This window comes from Globicephala melas, chromosome 8 (assembly GCF_963455315.2).
Source record: "Globicephala melas chromosome 8, mGloMel1.2, whole genome shotgun sequence".
Classification (NCBI taxonomy): domain Eukaryota; kingdom Metazoa; phylum Chordata; class Mammalia; order Artiodactyla; family Delphinidae; genus Globicephala; species Globicephala melas.
In genome coordinates, this window is record NC_083321.1 from 15,664,943 (window position 1) to 15,688,295 (window position 23,353).

Below are 23,353 nucleotides of genomic sequence, written 5' to 3' on the forward strand. Positions count from 1 at the left end.
CATAGGAGAAGAGAACATGGCAATACCCTCTCAGTGAGATTTGAGTGTGAATGACAACAGTACCTGACCATTCAGCTTGCCCTTCCCCTGCTTAGATTTTTTTGTTACAATCAGATAGTTGGCCTCTTTGGGGAAAGAGACCCCTAGATTACTTGTCTTTAGATTTCTGACACCTAGCTTTGTTCTTGTCAGACGTTTATTAAATGGATGAACTGTGAAAAACAAACAAACAAAAAAACCCCAAAAAAACCCTTCTGATCAGGTTTTTAGTGCTTCCCTCTTAATCACAAACAGATCCTAGAATCAGACATTTCAAGAATATCTTCAGCATGAACAACAGAAACCAAATGAACAAAGAGAAAAACAGGAACTCAGAGGAAACAGACAACAGAAGAAGCAGAAGGAAATTTAAATAACTTCATATCCTCTGAGACTTTTCCACCCATGAAATAAGAATAAATTGCTATTTTTATTTTAAAAGGTCTATCAAAGATAGGGAAGAACCCTTGAACATTAAAAATATGATAGCTTAATTTTTTTTTAAGGCAGTATTGAAAGATAAAGATGATGGATGACGTATTGCAGTCTGGTGAACAAAAAGAGATGAAAAACAGGACAGAAAAGATGAGAAAATACAGGAGGTCCAACATCCATCTAATAGGAGGCTCCTGAAAAAGAAAACACAGAATATGGAAGAAACAAAACTGTCAAAAAAATTAAGTTCTAAGAACAGAAGATATGAGATGCAAATTTTCAGATTGAAAGGACCAAATAAGTAATGAGTACACTGAATTTTAAAAACATAAAAAGATAAAACAACAACAACTAAAAAAACCAATGAAACAAAAACCATATCAAAGCACATCACTTCTGAACACTGGGAATAAAGAGTCAATGAAATGTGTGAATCTAGGTGATGAGCATGTGAGTTCACTGTACAATTCTCACAACTTATCTGTAAGTCTAAATTTTGTTCAAAATAAGGTTTAAAAAGTAATGAATAAAATTCAATTTCTTTGCTACCATTAAAATATTGTCATTTTTAATGCAGCAATGTAAACAAGATATTTTTGTATTGATAATAGGGAACGACTGTTAAAGCATTCTTATATTTTCAATCTGCTTTATTGAGATATAATTAAGTATACAATGGTTTTTGGTATATTACACTGTTAAATTTTAAAAACTGGTAAAATATAATATGAAATTTGCCATTTTAACCATCTCTAAGTGTACAATTCAGTGGCATTAATTACATTCACATTCATATGTGAAAAGCCCAGGACCTAACTTCATCGTCCCCAAGAGGAGGCTGAATATGAAACGACCTACCTGTTATTCTGGCTGCTTACACTCCCTAGAGTCTTTCGTACTCTGGATTCCCAAGGTCCCCCCACTAACCTCATCCATATCACTGATGGACACCCATCACCACGTATATGACAACAGCTGTGTGCCAGATGTAACAGTGTGGGACAGGAAATGTACACAAACACATGGAATACACATGGATGGGAACTCAAGGAGACTGAACGGGATTCCTGGAGTCCTAATGTAATCAGGATATTAAAGCCAAAATGTCCACAACAGGCCATAATTAGATTTCACAACCAAGAGACACAATAGGAAAGGCTATCTTCTTAACGCTGACTTTTTGTTTCCATGACATCATGCTTTGGCGTTAAGCTGTAGTCTTAGGAAGGTGCCCGGATTTTAGTGTTTGTAGCCTGCATCTAATTACCTTTGTAGGAACACCTTTTCATTTTATACTCCTATCTTATTCTTCATAGCTTCCTGACTTGCATGGAAACTGAGGTCAGGAAGTAGCCCTGTGCTTAAGTCACAATTACTCCCTAAGGTTCATGGTCTCTCTGCTATCACCATCCCAGCCCACTCATCTACTCCTCCCGACATAATACTCGTATGCTTGAAAATCACCATTTTCAATGGAAAAGAAAAAAAAAGATTTTTTAAAGAAGCGTGTAAAATAATTTAATGTGTGATGTCGAAACAGTCAAGATTTACTGAGTACTGAACTGTTAGGCACTGTGCTTTACATAAATTATCTCATTTGAGCCTCACAGCAATCCCAAGATAGATAGCTATTATTCTCATTTTACAGATGATGAAACTGTAGGACTAGAAATAGTGAATGATGTCTAATCATGTGCTTTACCAGTCCAAAAAGGAAGGAAGGAATAGTGAATGACGCTCAAGGTTACATAACCTGCTAGTGACAGAAGTGGGAAAGAGCCCAGGCCATCTGGCTCCAGAACACCAGGATGTGGTGGTTCTCGGCCCTTCCTCCAACTCTGAGTCCGGGGTAAGCATCACCACTTATAGACTCTGGAAACTGGAACTGTGGGAAACTCCAGAGCTTATTACTTCCAGCTCTCTCTGAGACAAAAATGCTGGACGTTTTCTTTAGCCTTGATAATCAAATCTGGGCCAATATGTAAGGGCCCACCCAAACACTATGATTTCACAGGGTACATGGAATAAAAAAACACACCAAATATATAACACTGACACAAAGGGAACACATAAATTTAAAATGGTAAATACACCTCTTACACAGAAGGAAAAACTATTAAACCCCCAACAAAATGAAGTCTGTTCTTTGGGAGAAGTGGGGAATGCCAGCACACTTGCATGACTCTATGACATTAAAAGGAGAGGAAAATTCCCTGAGAGATGCAAAGCTTGGTTTCAGAAAATGAATCCCTTGGAATTTAAACTGAGGCACCCCCGCTGAAAGGCATCACAGCTCTGGTTTCAAGGCGCTGCCAGGGAGAAGGAACAGGGTCTCTGGCAAGACAACAGATCTGGTCTCATCCCTTATGCCAGCTCCCTTCGGGAAATGGATGGTTATGGGTTGGGGGAGGAGACAAAGGAACGGGTGGGTGGGAAACAGACAGTAACTTGTCTTCGGTGCTCAATTTTTCCACAGCACTCACTTGCATACCAAACAGGGCTTGAAGACTGGAGAAGCAGAAAAGGCAGCATACTGGGGAGACAGGGCATGTAAAGGAACATAACAAGCTCTGAAATCTTGCCAACGCTTTCCCATAAAAAACAGGCTTTGAGATGAACACGGAGGCAACACAGAAGCTGCTGAGCATACATTTACTATGTTACAAGCTCGACACTTTACTGTAGGCTATGCCACCAAGGTGGATGCAAAAGACTTCAAAAGTGAATCAGCACATTTGGGGTCAGTTTCAGAGTCACAGGTCCTTAATCTGAACCCAGGTTCTTTCACTTGCCAGCTGTGTGACCTGGGTAAATTACTTAACCTCTCTTGCACCTCAGTTTCTGAATCTATAAGATCATGATAATAATACTACTTTTCTAGGTAGTATTACTTAACAATAATTACTTATTAACATGTCTTTATTATTTCTTAACAATCTAAATGTTGTTAATGAAAGTAAATCGGTAACAAATGTAAAGTACCTGGCACATACAAACATTTGATAAAGGCAGCCAATAGATGACCTTGTGGGAAGAGCAATTTCTCTGGGATTTATTTTTTGCAGGTCTCAGAAGAGGGGGGTAGGCTAAGCGATCATGAGGTATCTTCCAGCACCAAGATTTTAAATGAAACCCTTCTTCCTCTCTACCTTTACCTTACCATGCTCTGGGGTCCTGGTTTACCTGGATTCTCTACCTCTGCTTCTTCCTTTCCAAATATACTGTTTTTATTTTCACAATTTTTTCTTTTCCTTCCTATTCATTATATTTTAACTGTCTTGAAAGCTCCGTGAAAAAAGAAGCCATAACTGTTATTAACACCCAGCATCTAGTACGGTGCTTGGTGCGACTGAAGAAAAACTTGTTTAAAAATGATTCAGTTAAGCCCAAATGATCCGGGTCGCGTTCTTTCTGTCCTCTTTGGGTATGGGTGTGAACAGTTAATGTACATTCAAATGAGTGACGTCATGAGCTCTGAAATGATTTCCAACTTAGTTCATTCATTTAAAAATACTCACCAACCATCTTATTGTGCTAAGTATTCTGAAGAAGTGTAGGATTAGGATATTTAATAGAGGGTTGGGATCTGGATGCCGCCATTTACTGTGGTGTGTAAAGCCTCTTCTGTGAGTATTAGTTTCCTCACCCGTAAAACGAAGAGCATGACAGTACCTGCCTCTTAAGGTGATGACGATTAAATGAGATTATGCACGTAAGCACTCAGCAGAGGGCTCAACACAGAAATCCATGAATGGTAGTTGAAAGCAAACACAAAAAACTTCTAGCTCGCTCCAATTCATATTCTTGTCTGCTGAAACAATGGTATTTAGCAGCTCAGCAATCATTCCCACCAATATGGTTTCTGGTGCTCATTCATTCAGTCAACATTTCCTGAGCACAAACTATAAGCCTAGAATAGTGTTAAAGATGCAAAGATGAACAAACTCCTTCCCCTCAAACAGTTCATCATCTGGTAGGGAAGACAGCTAGGTAAAAAGACAAATTATAACGCAAATAACAAGTACTAAAACAAGGTCCTGAAGTCCCGTGGGCACACGAAGGTCCATACTGTCACCTCCATCTCCCTGGAGGAGGCGAGGAGGAGACCAAGTAGGAGAGTGCTGGCCAAAGAAGCCGAAGGGCAAACTGAGCAGCACGTCCTAAGACCTGCTTCCAAGACCGGGACAGATTCCACCAGGGCCAGGGCTGGGAGGAGGAAGGAAGGAGAGCAGAGACGAGGGACCTCGGAGTCAGGCAGGCTAAAGCCACAGCATGAAAAGACCATATGACAGAAGTTTCTTTTTAAGTCTCATGATTGGCCTTCTGTTGATTTCTTTTGAAACTTTCTTTTTCCTGAGTATTGTTTTACTGATAAATTAACACAGCTACCTTCATGTTCTATCTCAGAAGGTCAGAAATAGGAAACGCTGATCTGCAGCTGGGCTTCTGTGCCGGGTGCTTCTCCCTCTGCAAACATAATCCCGTTTGCCTTTGGAGCCCAGGGACAGCGTGGAGAAAGGCAGCTTTAATTGGGGTGCACGCCTTCATGCAGACACTCCACTCCGCTGGGGTAAGGTCAACAAACCAACCCCCAGAAAAAAAAAAAAAAAAACATACTGGAGAAGGACATTTCAAAAACAGCATTTAGTCACCTCTGAAATACCTTTAAGAACTGACCCCCTGCTGGCTGACCAAAGAGAGTGTCTACAGTCTGGGACCTTCTGACCCCACTTTCTGCAGGAAATCAAGCACATTTAAACCTCCATAATTTACTCAAGACTCTGACTTCTGCCAGGGAAAAAGCAAACGATGCGGCAATTAACTCTGTTGCCTGATTAAATCTGCATCATGGCAAGATGGGGCATGAAACCAGGCACCCAGCAATAGAGACCAGAGGAAAAGGCAAAGCCCAGCTACCGCAGCCGTACCTCGGAACGCTGGTTCTCAGATACACTCAGTGAAACTGTTCACTCCAAGGTGAGAGGAGATACCAAGAGGAGAAGCGTGTGTCATTCTGACAGAGCACCAGCATTGAGCCCAAATATCTCCGTCATCTCGCGCCCCCCCTTCCTCGCTTCACTCCTCACCCTTTTTTTTTTTTTTTTTGCTGTACGCGGGCTCACTTTTGTGGCCTCTCCCGTTGCGAAGCACAGGCTCCGGACGCGCAGGCTCAGCGGCCATGGCTCACGGGCCCAGCCGCTCCGCGGCATGTGGGATCTTCCCGGACCGGGGCACGAACCTGTGTCCCCTGCATCGGCAGGCGGACTCTCAACCACTGTGCCACCAGGGAAGCCCACTCCTCACTCTTAAAACAAGTACTCATCACGGAAGCTGAGCGATCCAGACTGTTAACGTAATCCACGAGAGCCATGGCAACCGTCACGCCACCATGCCCGCTTCCCAGAAGTTCTCTCCTATCACATCACTTATTCTGGAAAGCCCTGGTGAATGAACTAGTAGTGAACAAACAAACCAGCAAGACGGAGATGTGGGTTCAGGTGGCAGGATCCCCTGAAAGAGAAGTCTTGGGAAACCAGGCTTAAAGTCAACTACCAGTTTGAAGGGGACTTCTCCTTCAAGAAAGGGATTCAAACTCAACTAACTAGGAGTGCCTTTGGCAATCTCACACAGAGGAAGCTGTCTGGGCCCTTCCTGCAATCCTGTTTTGCTTCCTTAGTAGAAAGGCCATGGGAGTCATATATGAGCCTAACCAAAACCATTCCAGTCAAGGTTACCTACCATACAGAAAGTGGAGGAAGCTGGTGAGCACGTTGCTAACCATTCCGAAATGTTCTTGCTGGAACTACAGGAAGATTATAAAATCAAGAGTGAGGAAGACCACATTCTAATACCAACGAAAGGACTCTTTCAACCTAAACCAACCAAATTCCAGACAGGAGGAATCAAGCTCAAAGCAGCATAATCCAAAATTTAATCCCTATTACTCACTATGTATAACTTCATGTGACAAGAAGAGAATCCCTATTCCTCACCATAGCAGACATTTTAAAATGTCACTACGTACAACTTCATGTGACAAGAAGAGAATTAAGCAGATATTTGAGTCAATCCATATTTGATGTAAATGAAGGTATAATGCCAGAGCAGAAAAGTGAGAAGTCAGAGGAGAAAGGAAAAGAGGAGAGGACAGGCTTGTTACACAGAAGCTGTCGAGCTCCTGGCTATGAGTAGCCTTACCTATCCCTACCTTGACAGAAAGGGCAGTTTTCTTGGTTGTTTTGAAGTTATCAACTCTTACCTCAATGTGGTTTCAATTATGAATTACCAGACTAAAAGGGGGGGGGAAGCTTTGATTTATTCTTTTTTGCTCCAATTATGCATGATGTGTTTCCACTGAAGACTTTGAAAAGTATTTCATCATGCCTCTCATCCTGAAGTGGTCAAAGGGCAAAACCAAAAGGAGTTAACCCTTTCATTTCTCCTCTAGGTTCAAACAGACTCCCTATCAATGGATTAGGGCAAGGCCTTTGAAGCAGAGAGAGCAATGAAAGGGTTAAGCATTAGCATCATATTACTAACGTGCATGAGGGTGGTGTCCCCTGTCCAAAACGGTGAGATGATATTTATGTTAATGGGTGCTGGGAGATCTGAAAGGGGCAATCAGTAACGTGGCCCAAGTTGCCTGAACCATTAAACCTCTCCAGCTCCACTCTGCAGCACAGCACTCCGCTGGGCGTGCGCTGACTCGGGAAGCCGGAGAAATACAGAGACCTAAGGATGTCTTCCAGCAGGCTCTCTTACATTGCGAGAGAAAAGATCTGGGGACGAGCCTGAAGTCTACTTGCTGCGCTGTGTCTTTGATTCATCCCACCCATAAAAAATAACTGATTGTTCCGAAAAACAAGGAGAACACTGATGGCTAAATCTCACTGACTTTACATTAAACAGACACAGGAAAGATGAAGAAAATCGAAGGCTAGCAATCTCCTTAGTGCTGTAGACACAACCAAGGAAGACATTAAATTAAAAACCTAGAATTCCTACAATTTATTTACAGTAAGGTACTGGTAAATAAGTTTTCTACATGGTGGCACTGGAATGCGTCTAACCACATCTGGGTGGACTGGAGTAACAGGTATGGTGACTCTCTAACATCCAAAGAAACTGAGCCACAGAGACTAACTCAGGGTCACAGAAGCAAGCCAAATCTTTTCTTACTGTTAGTCTCTTTTGCCTCCAGATGTGTTTAAGATCTCCTTTTTCTTTGCTGCACTGCAGTTTCATTATGACTTTCCTGCTTGTGGTGTGTTGGTCTTCTTCGATCTGAGGGCTGGCATCACTCAACAGTTCTGGAAAAGTCTTAGCTATTATTCTTTCAAAAGGGCCTGTTTCCATTCACTCTCTCTCCTCCTTCTGGAACTGTGATTAGACGTATGTTGTACCTTGTTCCTCTGTTCTCCATGTCACTACTCTTTCATATTTTCCACCTCTTTGGGCTGCATTCTGAACAATTGCTTTGAATCTAATAATCTAATCTAATCTAATAATCTGAAGTTCTTGCAGCTGTGTTTCTGCTGGTTCTCACTCTGATGTAGTAAAAAACTATGGTTTTTTACTGTGAGCTGATCATTTTCCGTAGACACTTTATTTTTAAGAATTATTTGAGACCTGGATTGAAGATGAGCTCCTCCAGAGAGGATGTGTGTCTACTTCTGCTGGTCCCTATCAACTCAGGGCCACCTTCAACGAAATTCTCCTCTTAAGGTTTATTCAGACCACACTTGTAGTACGAACTTGGACCACAAACCATGTGAAGGTGGCTTATGAATTCAGTGCTCAACACCAGGGTCAATACAGACTTCTTATTCTTTACCCTGACACTGAAGAGGCTCTTTTAGTTTCCTGGCTTCATCCAGGAAGCTCCTGACAGATTCTCCAACTTGCACAGGCCACAGGCTTTCAATCCTGCTCCCTTATCCCCTATTTCAGACAGTTACCAGGCAGGGAGCTCCAGGTCATCAAACTCTGCAAAATCTCTGCAGCAAAAGCCAGCTTTGGCCCCCACTCACCTTCCAGGATACCTAGTTTCACTTTGTTTAGGGTCGACAAATATCTTACTTTTATACCAGCTTAGCAACAGGCTCTATCATACTTTATTCAGTATTTTCGTTGTTCAGTTGGGAAGGTCATTTAGCATATCTAATCCACCATGAAGCCAGTGACAGAAGTCTTTCTATATTTACACTAATAATCTAATTAGGTGCTATTGTGTTTCCTGTTTAATTTGAGGGCCAAGTCTGTGTGCAAGATAAAAATAATTATTGTGAAAACATGGCAGTGTATTATAATAGATGGAATGATGGACTGAGAATCTCTGCATCAGGCAAGGCACCACACTTCTTCAGACCTCCATTTCCTCATCTATAAAATGGGATGATGGGGACATAGATCTTAAAAATAAATAAGACTCACTTTCTTCATCTGTAAGAATGGAGCCAACAGAATGCTGCTTTTGGGTTGTAAGGATTAAACGACAGAAAACACACAATAGAGCCTATCTATCTATCTAAAAAATCACCCTCTGTAAATTTCAATTTTCCCCTCCAAAGTCCCATCCAATTCTAGAATGTATGTTTCCATGTGATAAAGCATTACACTAGCAGCATTACATTAATGCCACTTACAAAATGCTTCCACATATATTGTTTCATTAATATCTCATAATAATCCTGTGAAATAAGTAATATCCCATTTTACAGATAAGGATAACAAATTTCAAAGAGATAAGAAAGCACAATGTTAAGCTAATAAACGGTCTTGAACTCAGGTTGATTCCAAAATGTCCTTTTCAATGACCCTGATTAGCAATTGGTAATCAGCCACTAACTGCTATACTATTCTTTTGAAGCTATTAATATCCCTAAACCCAGTCCTACAGATGAGCAAATTGCTGCAAAGAGAGATTCGGTAAGTAACCTCAATTTACTCGGATCATCACCAGGAAAGAAGGGATTAAAACTTGCAGTTCAGGAATTTCTCAGCTACAGTTAGTTTTCTGAAGGCTCACAGGTTAAACCCATCTGAATGCCTCTCTGAAAATTCCAGTTACTATCTGAGTTTTAGCTTCTTAACTTTTGTCTTTACATAGCACTGAAATTCACATTTGGCCTGGTGCCCACCCTTCTTCTATAAAGCCAAACTACTGTCAAGAAGAGCAGGAAGGGTTGCCCCTGATTGCTTTTCAGGTGGTAGAGGAAAAGTTGACATTTCATCCTCCTCTTGCTTGGAAAGGAAGCCAATCATTTATAAGAACCCTCGTCTGGCTGTGGCTTCCATCAGTGGGATGGACAGAAGCCAGTTAAATGGCTCAGCCTAAGCCATATTGAAAGGAGCTGGAATGAGGAATGAGTGGATTCCATATGTTGATGCTTTTAATAATTCATGAGTTATATCAGTCTGCAAGTAATAAATTTCACTAAACATATCTATGGTAAGATGGTTTAAGATACTGTCAAATCAATTAAATGGGTGAATATAATAAAGTAGGCGCAAATGTAACACATCATTGATTTTACTGGTTCATAATTTTATATGTTAAAAATAACGGTTCAGCTGTCTGATAGCAAAAAATGTGGATTATTCTTAGACACAGTCTTCAAACACACACTCCTCATCCCTGGATCTGTTACTTAATAAGTACACTGAAAACACTTAAAAGAAACACTTCAATGAAAAAACTAGAAACTTACCTGATTCAAGTCAACAAGGTTAATCTATAATCCAAAGTGTTCAAGAATGCTAATGGTGGCTCAAACTCCTACTTCTCAAGAGAGGTGAAACAGATCTACGGTTTCATCCGACTATCCCATACCCGAAACATTCACAGTCTGAAAGAGAGGCCCGTTCCCTGGCCTGGGCATAAAAATGTTTGCTGGCGGCCCACTGACTGTATTTTAGCGCTCAGCTATGGTATGGAGGAAGACTTCACTAGCTTGGTAAACAGAAACTCTTGGGAAAGGTTAAGTTACAGCTGTGGCATCCGAGCACAAAGCACCCACACACTTAAGACCAAGGAAACCAAAGCTTTCATACACTTTTGAGCAGACAGGAGTGTAACACCACCATTAAAGTTGATACAAAGTGGGAAGAGCAACCTCTAAAATGCAGTCATTTCTTAATTCTTAACTTCTCTGCAATTCCAATAAGGTACATGTTTTGTCTACTATGTTTTATCTCTGCTTCCTCCTGGGCCGGGGTGGGGGGTGGGCATATGAACCCACAGGGGCAAAAAGAATAGGCAAGGAGACACCGGTGGACAGGAGTTCAGTACATTTGGGGAGGTGAAACAGATGGAGCCTCTTGCTAGACGACACACAGAAATGTAGAATGAAATGTAACAAAAGCCTTCTTAAATATTCAGGAAATGGGAAATCGCCAGGAACCAAAAATGAAGAAGAACTACGAATGAGAGCTGAAGGCCCAGGGGCTTGTTGACACCACGGTGCCCTGGGGAGGGCAGAGGCTGTTGCTGCGCTTAGTAATGCAGGGGTGTGGGTTTTCACACCCATACCGGAAGAGGGACATGGCTTTGGGCATAGGAAGGAAGGAAACTAGCAATGAGACTTACACATCAAGCCAGAATCCTTCAAGGCCTGCACAGTCAGTGAGAAGGCAGTCCAGAAAGTCACCCCTAGTATGTGGAGACAACAGAAAAACATTTATCCTTTTCAACCTGAGTTTGGGCACAGTGGGTGCTTTCCATAAAGGCTAGCCCTCATGTAGGTTTAGGGTCTAAATGGACTTTCCCTGTGTAGTATGGAAACCTCTTACCAAGAAATTAATGTTAAAAAGTGATTTATCTCTGCAATACTTCTGGAACACCTGGCAGAAGCAAAAAAAAAAAAACCCAAGAACAAACAAACTCTCTGGAGAAATACCCCCTTACCCCAGGTGGCAAAGATTTCCACAGAAAATCTTACCAGAGATGAACTCACATTCCAAAATTATAAAACATATAAGGAAACAATGCAACAAGAGCAACAGACAAATGACAGGATTAGACCTTACAAGAAATTTTAAAATTGGATTACGAGAGAATATAAAGTGAGTATCTCAAATAATTAAGGTATAAAAGAGTGAACTGAAAACATATGTGGAAAAAAAGAGACACTATGAAAAAAAGATCAGACAGATTTCAAAAATAATTACAGCTTCTAGAAATAACTATTGAAATTTAAATCTCAATGGATGGGTAAAAAAACCACATCGGACACAGCTAAAGAAAAGAGCAAAATAGATGTGAAAAAATTATCCAGCATGCAGCACAAAGAGTTAAGATGTGTAAAACATGAGGGGAAAAAACAAACAAACCAACCAACCTGAGAGACACAACACAGAATGAAAGAGGCCTAACATAGCATTTAATAGGATTCCAAGAGGAAGGACTGGCGAGAATGACAGATATGTAATATTCAAAGAGAAAATGACTCAATTTTCCAACACTGATTAAAGACATGAACTCCAGGTTAAAGAAGAAAAATCACTCTCAAAAGCAGACAGAGAATGGGAATAGAAAATCACCATTTGGCAACCATTATACCAACAAATTCAGGCAAGAAATCATCAGTGGATGCTAAAACTAGTAGGTGCAAGTTTGAGGAGTAACAGGATATTTACACAGTCTCAAAGTATTCCCCCACAAGACACGTTAAAAGAAAGGGGTAACTTCCCATTGGAGAAACCTGTGAGCGAAGTTATCATCACTACTGACAGGACAAATTGACATCATGTGTCCTCCAATGGGATACACTGAGAACCGACGTTACTTTTGTGATATTCCCGTCAAAAATGCATCGCTTAAATTTCTATAATTTGGAACATGATGCATACTTTGACACAAAAGCATCAGACAAACGCAAATCAAGGGACATATTCTAAAATAACTGACACGTTCTCTTTGAAAAGGCCAATGCCATGCAAGACAAAGAAAAGACTCGAGAAACTGTTCCAAAGGAGGCTAAAGAGACATGACAACTGAATGCAATGCACGGTCTGGAATCTTCCTTTGCTATAACGGATGTTATGAGAATAACTAGCAAAACTCTACATAAGGTCTATAAATTAAATAATAATGTTGTATCACTGTTTATTTCCAAATGATTTTGGTTAACTGTACTGTGATTCCATGAGAAATATTTAGGGGTAACGGGACATCATACCTGCACCTTCCAAATGGTTCAGGAAAAGACATATATGAATGTGAATACACACACACAGAGAAAAGAATAAAGGGAATGTGGTAAAATATTAACATCTGAGGAATATGGGTGAAGGGTGCACAGAAACTCTGTACTATTTTGGGAATTTTAAGTCTGAAATTATGTCACAATAAAAAGTTAAAAAAAAAACAGAGAATTTTAGGTCTGTTTAAGCAAACAAAAGGCAGACAGGGAAATGTAAGGTACCTAGCAAAACATAAGAAGCTAAACCTTCCAAGGATGATGATAAGAAGATTCAGAAATTGGAGGTACTAGGTGCCCAGGAAGGACGGACTCTAAAAACAAGAATAAGAAACCGTTGGTTCCACGATCCCTTAAACTTATATGCACAGGCAGGCCCACCCCCTACCTGTCCTCCCTACCTTCTGCCACTTTAGCAGGAGAAGGATGTTTATTCTCTGAGGAAAATGAATTAGAGAGATTCCATACTCAGCGACATGAGGCACGGAAGGCAGGGTAAGGCACCACACTGAATACAGCAGATGAAGTGATCACCTATCAAGTGAAGGATGAGAACCCTTCTCCTTCCCCCACTCAGCTCCCCACATGCATGCAGCCCAGACTTATCCATCCTCTCCCTACTCCCAAGGGCAGAAAGATTATTCTCTGGATCAGTGAACGAATCCAACAGAAATAACCCATGAATACCAACCATCAGGTCCCCATCCTCATAACCTCCGTAAAAGCCCATAAGGCGACAAACCTATCCATGTATGCAGAGCTTCCAATCAGCTTTCAGTGCCTCTATCTTAAATAAGAGCAGACTGCTGAAAGCCATCAGGTATTTGAAGAAAGTTTCCAATATGAAAGTTAGAAAATAAAGACCTGAAAAAGGAGTTCAAAGGAAACAAACAATACGGGGAGCTAAAGACAAATAAAAACAAAACCACAAATATCTTCAGAGAGAAAGTACAGTATCCTTAAAACAAGAATAGGAAGATATAAAAAAAGATTAATTAGAAGTCAAGAAAAAACTCTAAGAAATTAAAAGTGAACAAAACGTTAAAAATCAAAAGAAAGGTTAGAAGATAAAATTGAGAAAATACCTAAGAAATTAAAACAAAGGTCAATTAAGCCAGAAAGAAATGATAAACAGGAAAGCAAAGATAAGAAAAATAAGTATCAGTCTAGCATATTCATCATCTAGGTACCCAAGTTCCATAAAGAAGAAAAAGAAAACAGAGGAAAAAAAGAATCAAAGATATTAAACATGAAAATTTCCTTATAAAGGGCCCAAACCAGTATCCAGTGAACAAAAAAACACTCATACCAAGGCACACCATCATAAAGTTTCAGAACACAGGATTTCCCAAGAAGATAAAACATTTCACATAAAAGGATCAGGAATTAGAATGACACCTCAGTTTTTTGATATTAAAACGGGAAGCTTAGAGAACAATGACGCAATGTCTTCAAAATTCTGAAGAAAAGCTACCACAACCAGAATTTTACACTAGCCCAACTATTAATCAATGTGAAATAGAATAAATGCACTTTCAGACATGCAAGGTGACAGCAAATTTATCCCCCAACAGTCCCCTTTCTGGGGAAGCTACTGGAAAAAAATAACCCCAAGAAAAGAAAGATGATAGAACTTGGAAACAAAGAATCCAACAAAGAAGAGAAAAGCAGGGAATTCCGAGCATCATGGTGAACAGAGAATTTAGGCTGACCTCTGCATAGGAGACCTAGAGAGCAATCAATTCACTCTGGAGCTGAAGGTGCAGGGCTATGGGAGAGAAGGGTGGAGGAAGGCAGGGAGGGAAAAAAATGGGGAAGGAGGGAAGAAATCCTATAGTTTACTTGTGCTTGATCATTTCACTCTTTTGGTGGAAAATTCAGTAACAACCAGTGATAGGAACGTGGAAAACTAAGAGGGGGGGAAAAAAGGCAGTTATGTATTTACTTCCTGGAAAATAAAAAGTTATACATAATCATGTTTTACTACTTGGTTCCGTTGACAGCAACATTTATATAGTCCTAATAATGCAACAATAAACACTGCTTTAATGAAAAATGATGATACCGCCCCACTGGTAAGATGAGAAAGAAAAGAAATGTGCAGAGGAAGAGGCAAGAACAGGAAACAAAGCACTAACTCTAAGGAAGCAGAAAGATAATGTCTGTGATTGAGAAATCAAAAATAGCACTATCAGCATTTTATGAGGAGACAGGAAAATAAGTATCACAGGCAAGCTGACAGAGTTGAAAGAAGTTGCCCCTTAGGAACAGGCCTTAATTTTAGTTACGTTTTATGTTACTATCTGAATTTTTAAACCACACATGTTAAGCCGTACTATTTTTTTTAAGTATTTACAAAATTAAGTGATACAGCTGAGATACAAAAGAGAACCAAAAATCAAGAATCAACCTCCAGCTGGAGCAGTGTGGAAATTTTTCTCCTCTGCAGCTACAATGACCCATTTATTAGAAAACTACACTCAAATATTAATTGATAGGTATGTAAACAGTATAGGAAATTAGAAACGGAAACAGAATGCATTATCCTGATGCTGTGATACACAACAACTCATTTCCCTGGTAACCTCTTAAGCAAATCCACAGGAGAATGGAAGTGGCCCCTGGAACAAGGGGAAAGGGAATGGGGTGTGCGATAGCTGGGGCATGAAGGATGACGTGGCCCAAACACTCAATATGTCCTCAGTTCATCTACTGCCACATCAAGCTCCCACAGACTTCGAGAAACTACTCCCCTCGCTGCCCTCCTACATGTGACATAAGGAAGCAGTCAGCTGCTGACTCACGAAAGCCAGAGTCATAAAAGTGAACTCTACAAAAACCGCAGATGTAGGCCCGCATCCAGGGAAACCGTGCGTGTGGCTCACCCACTGCCACGGCTGGAGTCGCCGTGCAGGTGTGTGCTGCTCAGGTATACTACTCTCCCTCTACGAGGAAGGACGCTCTGATTGACACGATCCTCGCTGCAACACCCCCGCGTTTGTTTCTTCATGTGCCTAACTTATCCTCCCCCACCTGGATCTGACTTGTGACCTCATCTTCTCCATTTTCTATCTGACCATCAGAACTGGCCAAGTTCTTGGCTTGGGTTCCCGGGTCCAGCTCTTGGGATCTTCCTGCATCTCCCCATTCACAGACCCAACTCAGCTTTCTTTACTCCATGACCTGAGACTTTCTAGCTTGTTTCCAGAGAAGTAACTACAGATACAAAACAATTCAATGGTAAAGGCAGCTCAAGGAAAGGCTTGGAGTTGAGGGCAGTAGAGTGGACCGCTTGTGCGACTGTGATCCTGTAAATGTGGTGCCTCTAAAAACAAAAGGCTCCGAAAGCTTAAACTTATTTAAAATTCAAGCTAAGATTTCTAAATTCCATACATACTTTAGTCATATCTGGGCAGTGGGAGGAAGAAGGGGAGAATAGGCCAAGAGGGCCTCCTGGGGGGCAGGAGAGGCATTCAAATTCCAGAGAAACATTCCACAACCTGGAAGTTAAAGGGCATGGGGCTGAGTTAAACAGACTGCTAACCGGGTATCTTCTCAGCTCAGAGCTCCGTTTCGTGCGCCTGACCTGGCACTTCTTCGGCCTGCAGAGTGATTTATAGCTTGTTAGTATTTACAGCTGAGTGATATTTTCAGCGGCTTGTACAACCACAACCTTTGTGAATGAGGGCCGCCGTCTGAACTTCTAAGTACCGGTAGCCCTGAGTTCTTCATGTAGCTGAGACAGATGTGGGCTGAACCCCGGCCCTGGATGCTTCTAATCCAAGCCCCAGGGGGACAGAAGAGGAACTGGATGGGGAGAGAGGGAGAGCTTTCTCCAGGCAGTGAGTCAGGACACACCCTGTGAACCAACCCCACATCAACGTATGGTTCCCTGGACCAGCAGCATGAACACTGCTTGGGAACTTGCTAGAAACGCACATTCTAGGACCTCACCGAGACTTACCCGGAAACTAGGTGTGGAGTGGCAGCCACCTGTGTTTTCGTGAGCCCTTCAGGAGCTTCTGATGCATACTGATACTGGAGAACCACTTCCCCGAGAACTAGGGGCTACAGCAAGCTCTGCTGCACTGTGCCCACAGCCCTGAGCCCTGCTCCTCATGGGTGATGAGTGCCAGTCAGCTAAGTGCTGGCACACAACCCTCCCACTTACCAAGCCTTCCCTGCCGGCCTCCAAAAGCTGGACTCGGACTGATGCTGACAGGACGTCTAGGTAAGTATATAATCCTCGTCTGAGGCCCTGCTTGCAGCTAAGTCACCGTTCTGGCTAGATTTCATAGGAACAAACTTATTTTCAACCTCATTCTTATGCTAGATTCGACAATCCATTTTAAGTTACTTCTCCATTTTTCTCATCAATTTTTGTCAACAGCCATGGGACCCCAGTTGTCTCTCCTCCCTGTTCTAGGTCTGGTATGGCCAATGCCGAAAAGAAAAAAAATCTGCGGTATCTTTACTAGTGTTATCTATGAGAGCAAATGTGAACAAAACTGTCTGTCAAAAGGGACTGGGTAAATAAAATTAGGACATACTGATAAGGTAGAGTATAATCTCTCTAATCACACTGTAGAAAAGTAACATGGAAAACTACTTCACTCTACAACATGATTTTAGGACTACATTACGTTTAGTTTTTTAAAAATTGACACTGAGGGCTTCCCTGGTGGCACAGTGGTTGAGAGTCCGCCTGCCGACGCAGGGGACGCGGGTTCATGCCCCGGTCCGGGAAGATCCCACATGCCGCGGACCGGCTGGGCCCGTGAGCCATGGCCGCTGAGCCTGCGCGTCCGGAGCCTGTGCTCCGCAACGGGAGAGGCCACGACAGTGAGAGGCCCGCGTACTGTGACACTGAGAGGATACGGTTTTGTTGGCACATGCCAGAAATCCAAAATTTCACAGCTCTCGGCCCACTCCATCCCCGCATCACATTTAACTCTCACTTGCTTCAGTCTCTGTCCTCCAGACATGCTCACATCTGGCAGAGAACCAGAGGTAAGGTAGGGGAGGGTGCCCGAGGAGAGCCCCAGCCACACAGGCTAAGCCCAGATGTAGGGACCAGGCCTGCCAAGGGGCAAGACCAGAAATGACACAGACATTCAGAAGCAATACAGGTGTGGCGTATTTGGGGGGATGATAAAGTTTTGCTGATATTTGCAAAAAAAGGGAGAAAAATGAAAGCACGGAGAGACTAAAAAGATAGTAAAATGCAGGCATCCTTGACAGGAGGAGCTAAGAAAATTAACCATAAAAACAAACATGTCATCCCTCATAAAGAACCTTAATTTGGTGAGAAATTCCTTCCAAAGAGAAGATTCAAAACAAAGGGCTAATCTCTCCAGACCTGACAGCCATGCAACTTTAAAGTTGTGCTCCAGAGTTACTTTCTCAAACTTGTTCAAGTTCTGAGAGTGTAGCGCAACGCGGATAACGTAATTTGTCCCCTCTCTGGTTACAGAAAATGGCAAAGCATCTCCCGATACCAGCAACCCCTCGCTGTCTCCACCATTCACACACATAGGCCCTTTTTTTTTTTTTTAACATTAAACTAAGGCAGCGGCATCAGGCCAAAACAGGGCTCTCTACTCTCACCCCTCTTCTCCAGCTGAGCAAGCTCAGCGCATGGCTGGAGGCCCTGACAGCAGATCTTTGAAAGAACCAGATCATCCCTTGATTTACTGACCAAGATCCACACCTACTCCCACCTTGGGGTGTCTGATACTGTAATTTGATGGAATCTAGAGGGGAGACTTCCCTGAAGGTTGGGCTCATAGTAATCACATCTAGGGTAGGTTAAGTATTTCTGAAAGGGAGGGGGAAAGTTAACTGTAAATAAATCAACGTTACTCAGGCTGCCTGTCAGTTGCTTTCACTAAAGATGCAGAAATGTACAACCCACAGCTTTAAATCAGGGCTCTCATCACCTGAGCTCCTAGAAATGTGGTAAACACTAAATTTCCCTAAAAAGGATTAAGAGTTAAAGGAAAAAATTAAGAAGATATTTTCCAGTTGCATATCCAGATCTATGCTTTTTATACTTCTGTTCTTTCCCAAATTAGAGTCCAGCACTTTGATCGTTCTGTCCTAAATTAAAATACACCTATTTCAAAAGTACAAAATTTCATATACTATTTTCTCCTAGTCTATATTCTTATGAAAGACAGAGACCAAAATCCCAGCCATTTATTCTTATACACTTTTCTTAGAGCTTTAGCTCAAAGTACAGAATAAAGTCCTACTGTTTCCACATTTTCTGGCTGCGCCATGACCATCCCACCTGTATGAATTCTCCTACAGAGGAACAGATGTGATACTCTTTGTCTCAAGCTTGTACCATATACTCACAAGAGTGGAAATGTTTCAGCCCAGAGGAGGCTTAATGGCTCCCATAAAACTCTATAAGTAACTCAAGGTACTCTGCAGGTAGAAGACCTGGGTTCTTGCTTGTTTACACAACTTGCCCATTATATGGCCTTGGACAAGTCATCAGGCTCTGTGAACCTCATTGTGTCTGCTTTAGAGATGAGCAAGAATCTATCACTTTCCCCACCTTCCCAACAGGGTGAAGGTCAAATAAAATAATGGCTGTCACAATAGCATGTGAGTGAGCCTTGGATGGCTCAAGCCCTGGGGGCCCGATCTTCCTTCCTCCCTCCCTCCTTCCTTCATGTATCAAGGGCTCCCTGTCTGAATTAAATTGTCCTAGGTATTATGAGGAATACCAAGATAACTCAGAAATTCCCTTAAGAAGCTTAAAACTTTACAGGAAATTATACTTCTATGCATGTGAAGTGATAGGAAAGAAACAGATAATATGCTTTAAGAGTTACAAGAAAGAAAGATTACTTCGTGCTTAGTTGGGGATATAGGAAAACCTCATGGAGGAAGGGGTATGTAAGCAGGCCCCTGATATCCGGATAAAATGTGGATGACCAGAGACAATGGTAAAGAGAGGCATCTCAGTGAAAGGACTAACAGTCACAAGGCCACAGGGAAGGAAAAGCATGGAGCAAACACAGAAAGGACAAAGTTGTGCTGCCAGAGATCTAGTGCTCCCTGAAAGGCAACAGAAGGAAATAAAGCTAGAAAGGCAGCCTGGAGCTGGACTGTGGCAGGCCCTGCAGTCAGACTGCGCTTGGATGCCAACACCGCCCTTGCCCACGACGCCCGTGCACCCGCACTCCATATCTGGATAGACGACACCATGTTCCTCACTCTTCCTGAACTCCCCCCCGCCAGCTAGTCAGTGATCCCTAATGTCACTCACATTTGTCCTGCATTAATTCTCACCTGGGTTCCTGAAACAGCCTCCTGCCTCTAGGTTCAACCTCTTACAACGGATCCAGCCTCCACACTGATGGCAGACTGACCCGAAACGCAATCTCTGCACATGATTCCTGTGTAAATACTTCAGCGATCTCCCATCACCCACAGATAACATTCCAGAACCTTCCATAAGATGCCAGGTGTGGGCTTCCCTGGTGGCACAGTGGTTAAAGAATCTGCCTGCCAATGCAGGGGACGCGGGTTGGGGCCCTGGTCCGGGAAGATCCCACATGCCGCGGAGCAACTAAGCCCGCACGTCACAGCTAATGAGCCTGCGCTCTAGAGCTCACGAGCCACAACTACTGAGCCCACATGACACAACTACTGAAGCCCGCACGCCTAGAGCCCGTGCTCCACAACAAGAGAAACCACCGCAATGAGAAGCCCACGCACCACGACAAAGAGTAGCAACCGCTCGCCACAACTAGAGAAAGCGCGCGTGCAGCAACGAAGACCCAACGCAGCCAAAAATTAAAAAAAAAAAAAAAAGATGCCAGGTGTTTGGTGTCCTGGGCCCTCTGTAGGCTCCACCTTCTGCTTCTCCCTCACAAGCCCCCTTCACTCCTGCCACACTGACCCCCTCGAAGTTCCTGAAACCGCCATGCTCTCTTGTCCCTCTGACTTCTGAATTTGCTGGTCCTTCTGGATGGAACCTAACTTGCCCTCTTTCCCTGACTAGAAACACCTGCCCTTCTCCTTTTAACACTCAGATAATCATTTACCATTGTTCTGGAACTACTAGCCAAGGTAATTAGATCAAAGATAATAAAAGGTTCAAATATTGAAAAAAGGAAGCAAAATTAGCATTTGTAAATACGATTGCATATCTAGAAGACACAAGAGAATCAACGTTTAAAAAGTGAAACAATTACAGAACTCAGTAAAAGAGTATTTCAAAATTTATGTTCAGAAGCCAGTAATATGTCTTCACACAAAAGTTAGAAACGACAATGTCAGAGAGTACATATTCCTTTATCAGAGTATAAGAAAGATAAAATACCTAAGAAAAAAATTTTCAGGACTTGTGAAGGACCTATATGAAGAAAACTTTAAAATTCTACCAGAAAGACAAATCTTGCTTCCAGATGGCAAGATCTACTGCAATGTAAATCCCCAAGGCATGGATTTTCCTCTGCTTTGTTGACTGACATATTTCAAGTACCAAGAACACTGCCTGGAACATATCAGGCACTCAGTAAGTACCCACTGAATGAATAAATGCCTAAAACTATCTAAAAATTCAATGTGACCAATCGAAATACAAATAGGATTTATATTTGTATTCTGGGAGAAACTGACAGAGATGTCAACCTCCACTTGAGCAAAAATTCAAGTACTCAGGGTTACTGAAGGCATGGAGAACCAGAATAACCAAAATGCTTCTGGTGGAACAATAAACTGGTACAGTCTTCTGAAAGGGCCATTTGTTAATATCTATCAACATTCAAAATGTGTTTATTCCTTCAGCAATTTCTCAGCTGGAATTAATTCTGTAGATACACTCACACATTTATGTGCAAACACATATGAAAGGATGTCCCTTGTATCACTGTTAGAAAATAGATTTGCATGTAAGATACACCTGAACAGTGGAATAGTATACAGCCATCCTTAAACCTGAAGTATACCTATACAGAATGAAATGGAAGTAAGCCCATGATCTATTAGTAAAGTGAAAAAGGCAAGGCACAGAATACTATGAATAGCATGATCCCATTTGTGTTCTAAGATTATACAGTTAGGTTTATATAGGAATAGAAACCTTCTGGAAGGTTACCTTTGGCAACAGATTCAAGGGAAGAGACAGACAGAAGGAAACTTTACCTCAAGCAAGACAGAAAGGTGTCTGCTGTTGTTTCACTTGATGTTACCGTTTTACTTCCTCTCAGGCACCCTCGCTTCAGGAAGTGTCCTGCCCACCCCCATCCAGGAGCGCTGCCTGCCCCACCCCATACACTAGGGTGTACAGGACTACTCATACAATACCCTTCCTCGCTGGCTTCCCAAGTTAGTGGAGAGCTCCTTTGAGGGCAGGGCCTGCTTTCCTTTTCTGCCTTCTCAGCACATGGCACAGTGCCTGGCACATAGGAACCACTTAATAAAGGCGGGAGGAAGGAAGGCAGAAAGGAAGGAGGGAGGGAAGGAGGGCCCTACATGAAGATTAACCAGGTGGCAGCACACAGGACTATCTAGAGAAGGTAGAGTCAGGAGACAAGGACGGCCGGCCGGAAAGAGTAACGATTCAGTCTGACACGGAGAAGACCCTAGTGCTCTCAGGTGGAGGCCTCAGGGTCTGTGAGCCAGACGGCAGGTGTTCTCCAGCTTCAGGCACTTTCAGTGAGAAAGAAGCCGTGGCTGCTGACACACTCCCTGCAAGGCCACAAGTGCCTCGTGACTCCTGCAAGCAAGGACGAAGCCCCGTGAGCAGCTTCTGACCACACCATCTCGCTGCTGGGAGTACCCAGGGGCCTCAGCCAAAGTCCTGAGCGATCCCTAACGCCTCTCAATCACTTTTGCTGAGGATGTTCCTCACAAGGGGTCTGAATGTTAACCGACATAATCCGTGGAAAGCACTTAGCATAAAGCACAAGGGGAAGTGCTCAAAATATAAGCTGTTATTAAGTTGCTTACAGAATCCTTTCAAGAGTTCAAAGCACCACAACTGCAGAAGTCATCAGAAGTCTTCCATTTCCAACAAGACCCAGGCCTCCCCATTTATTTCTGTAATAAATAAACATACTGCCTTCCTAAGTACATTTAAAATAAACTGGAAGCTGCTGCTTCGGTATTTCTTACTTTTGTCATCATTTCAAAATTAAGCGGGTCCTATCGGCCCCAAGTCTGATAGCAAACTCTCATCTTAGAAAGCTCGAATTCGAATAACCTTTACAAATTCAGTACATTTCCCATCATCCCATCCTGATAGCCGGCCCAGGCCTGATGTGGCTCGCCCCGGAATTCATTTACCACGGAGGGAGGGTCATTCCAGTCTTCATAGGAGATGGCAGCGTATGGATAGATCCGGTCATTGATGATCTGCAGGGTGGCCAGGGCAATGGCTTTGATTGACTGGAAGTACGCTTCCCAGAACCACCGTGCCTGTGAAGAAAACCACACTGTGTGAAGTGAGCAAAGAGAGTGAAGAACTAGATGCTCCGTCCCAGCCAACTCTGGGTCTGGGTAATTGCCTTATTACCGAAGAAGAGGGAGACCAAGGCAAAGGCTCCCTGCTGTTCAAGGCCAGCTCCATCAGAGTGGGCATTTAACCAAGGCAGTCAAAATAGCACGTGAGCACGTGAAACGCACACTGGATTCAATTTAGGTTTAAGAGAAACTAC

The 23,353-nt window shown here is 42.5% G+C and overlaps 1 protein-coding gene across 2 annotated transcripts in view; it reads right to left on the reverse strand.

Moving 5' to 3' along the window:
* The window catches only part of EXT2 (exostosin glycosyltransferase 2), a 130,251-nt gene that overhangs the window by 58,674 nt on the left and 48,224 nt on the right, over positions 1-23,353 (reverse strand). For both annotated transcript variants that reach the window (XR_009564866.1, XM_030864627.2), the window contains exon 7: positions 22,983-23,114. Coding sequence is in view for 1 of the 2 variants with exons in the window: in XM_030864627.2 (XP_030720487.1) it covers positions 22,983-23,114 (132 nt within the window). In the remaining variant the exon portion in view is untranslated. The remainder of the gene's footprint in view (positions 1-22,982; positions 23,115-23,353) is intronic.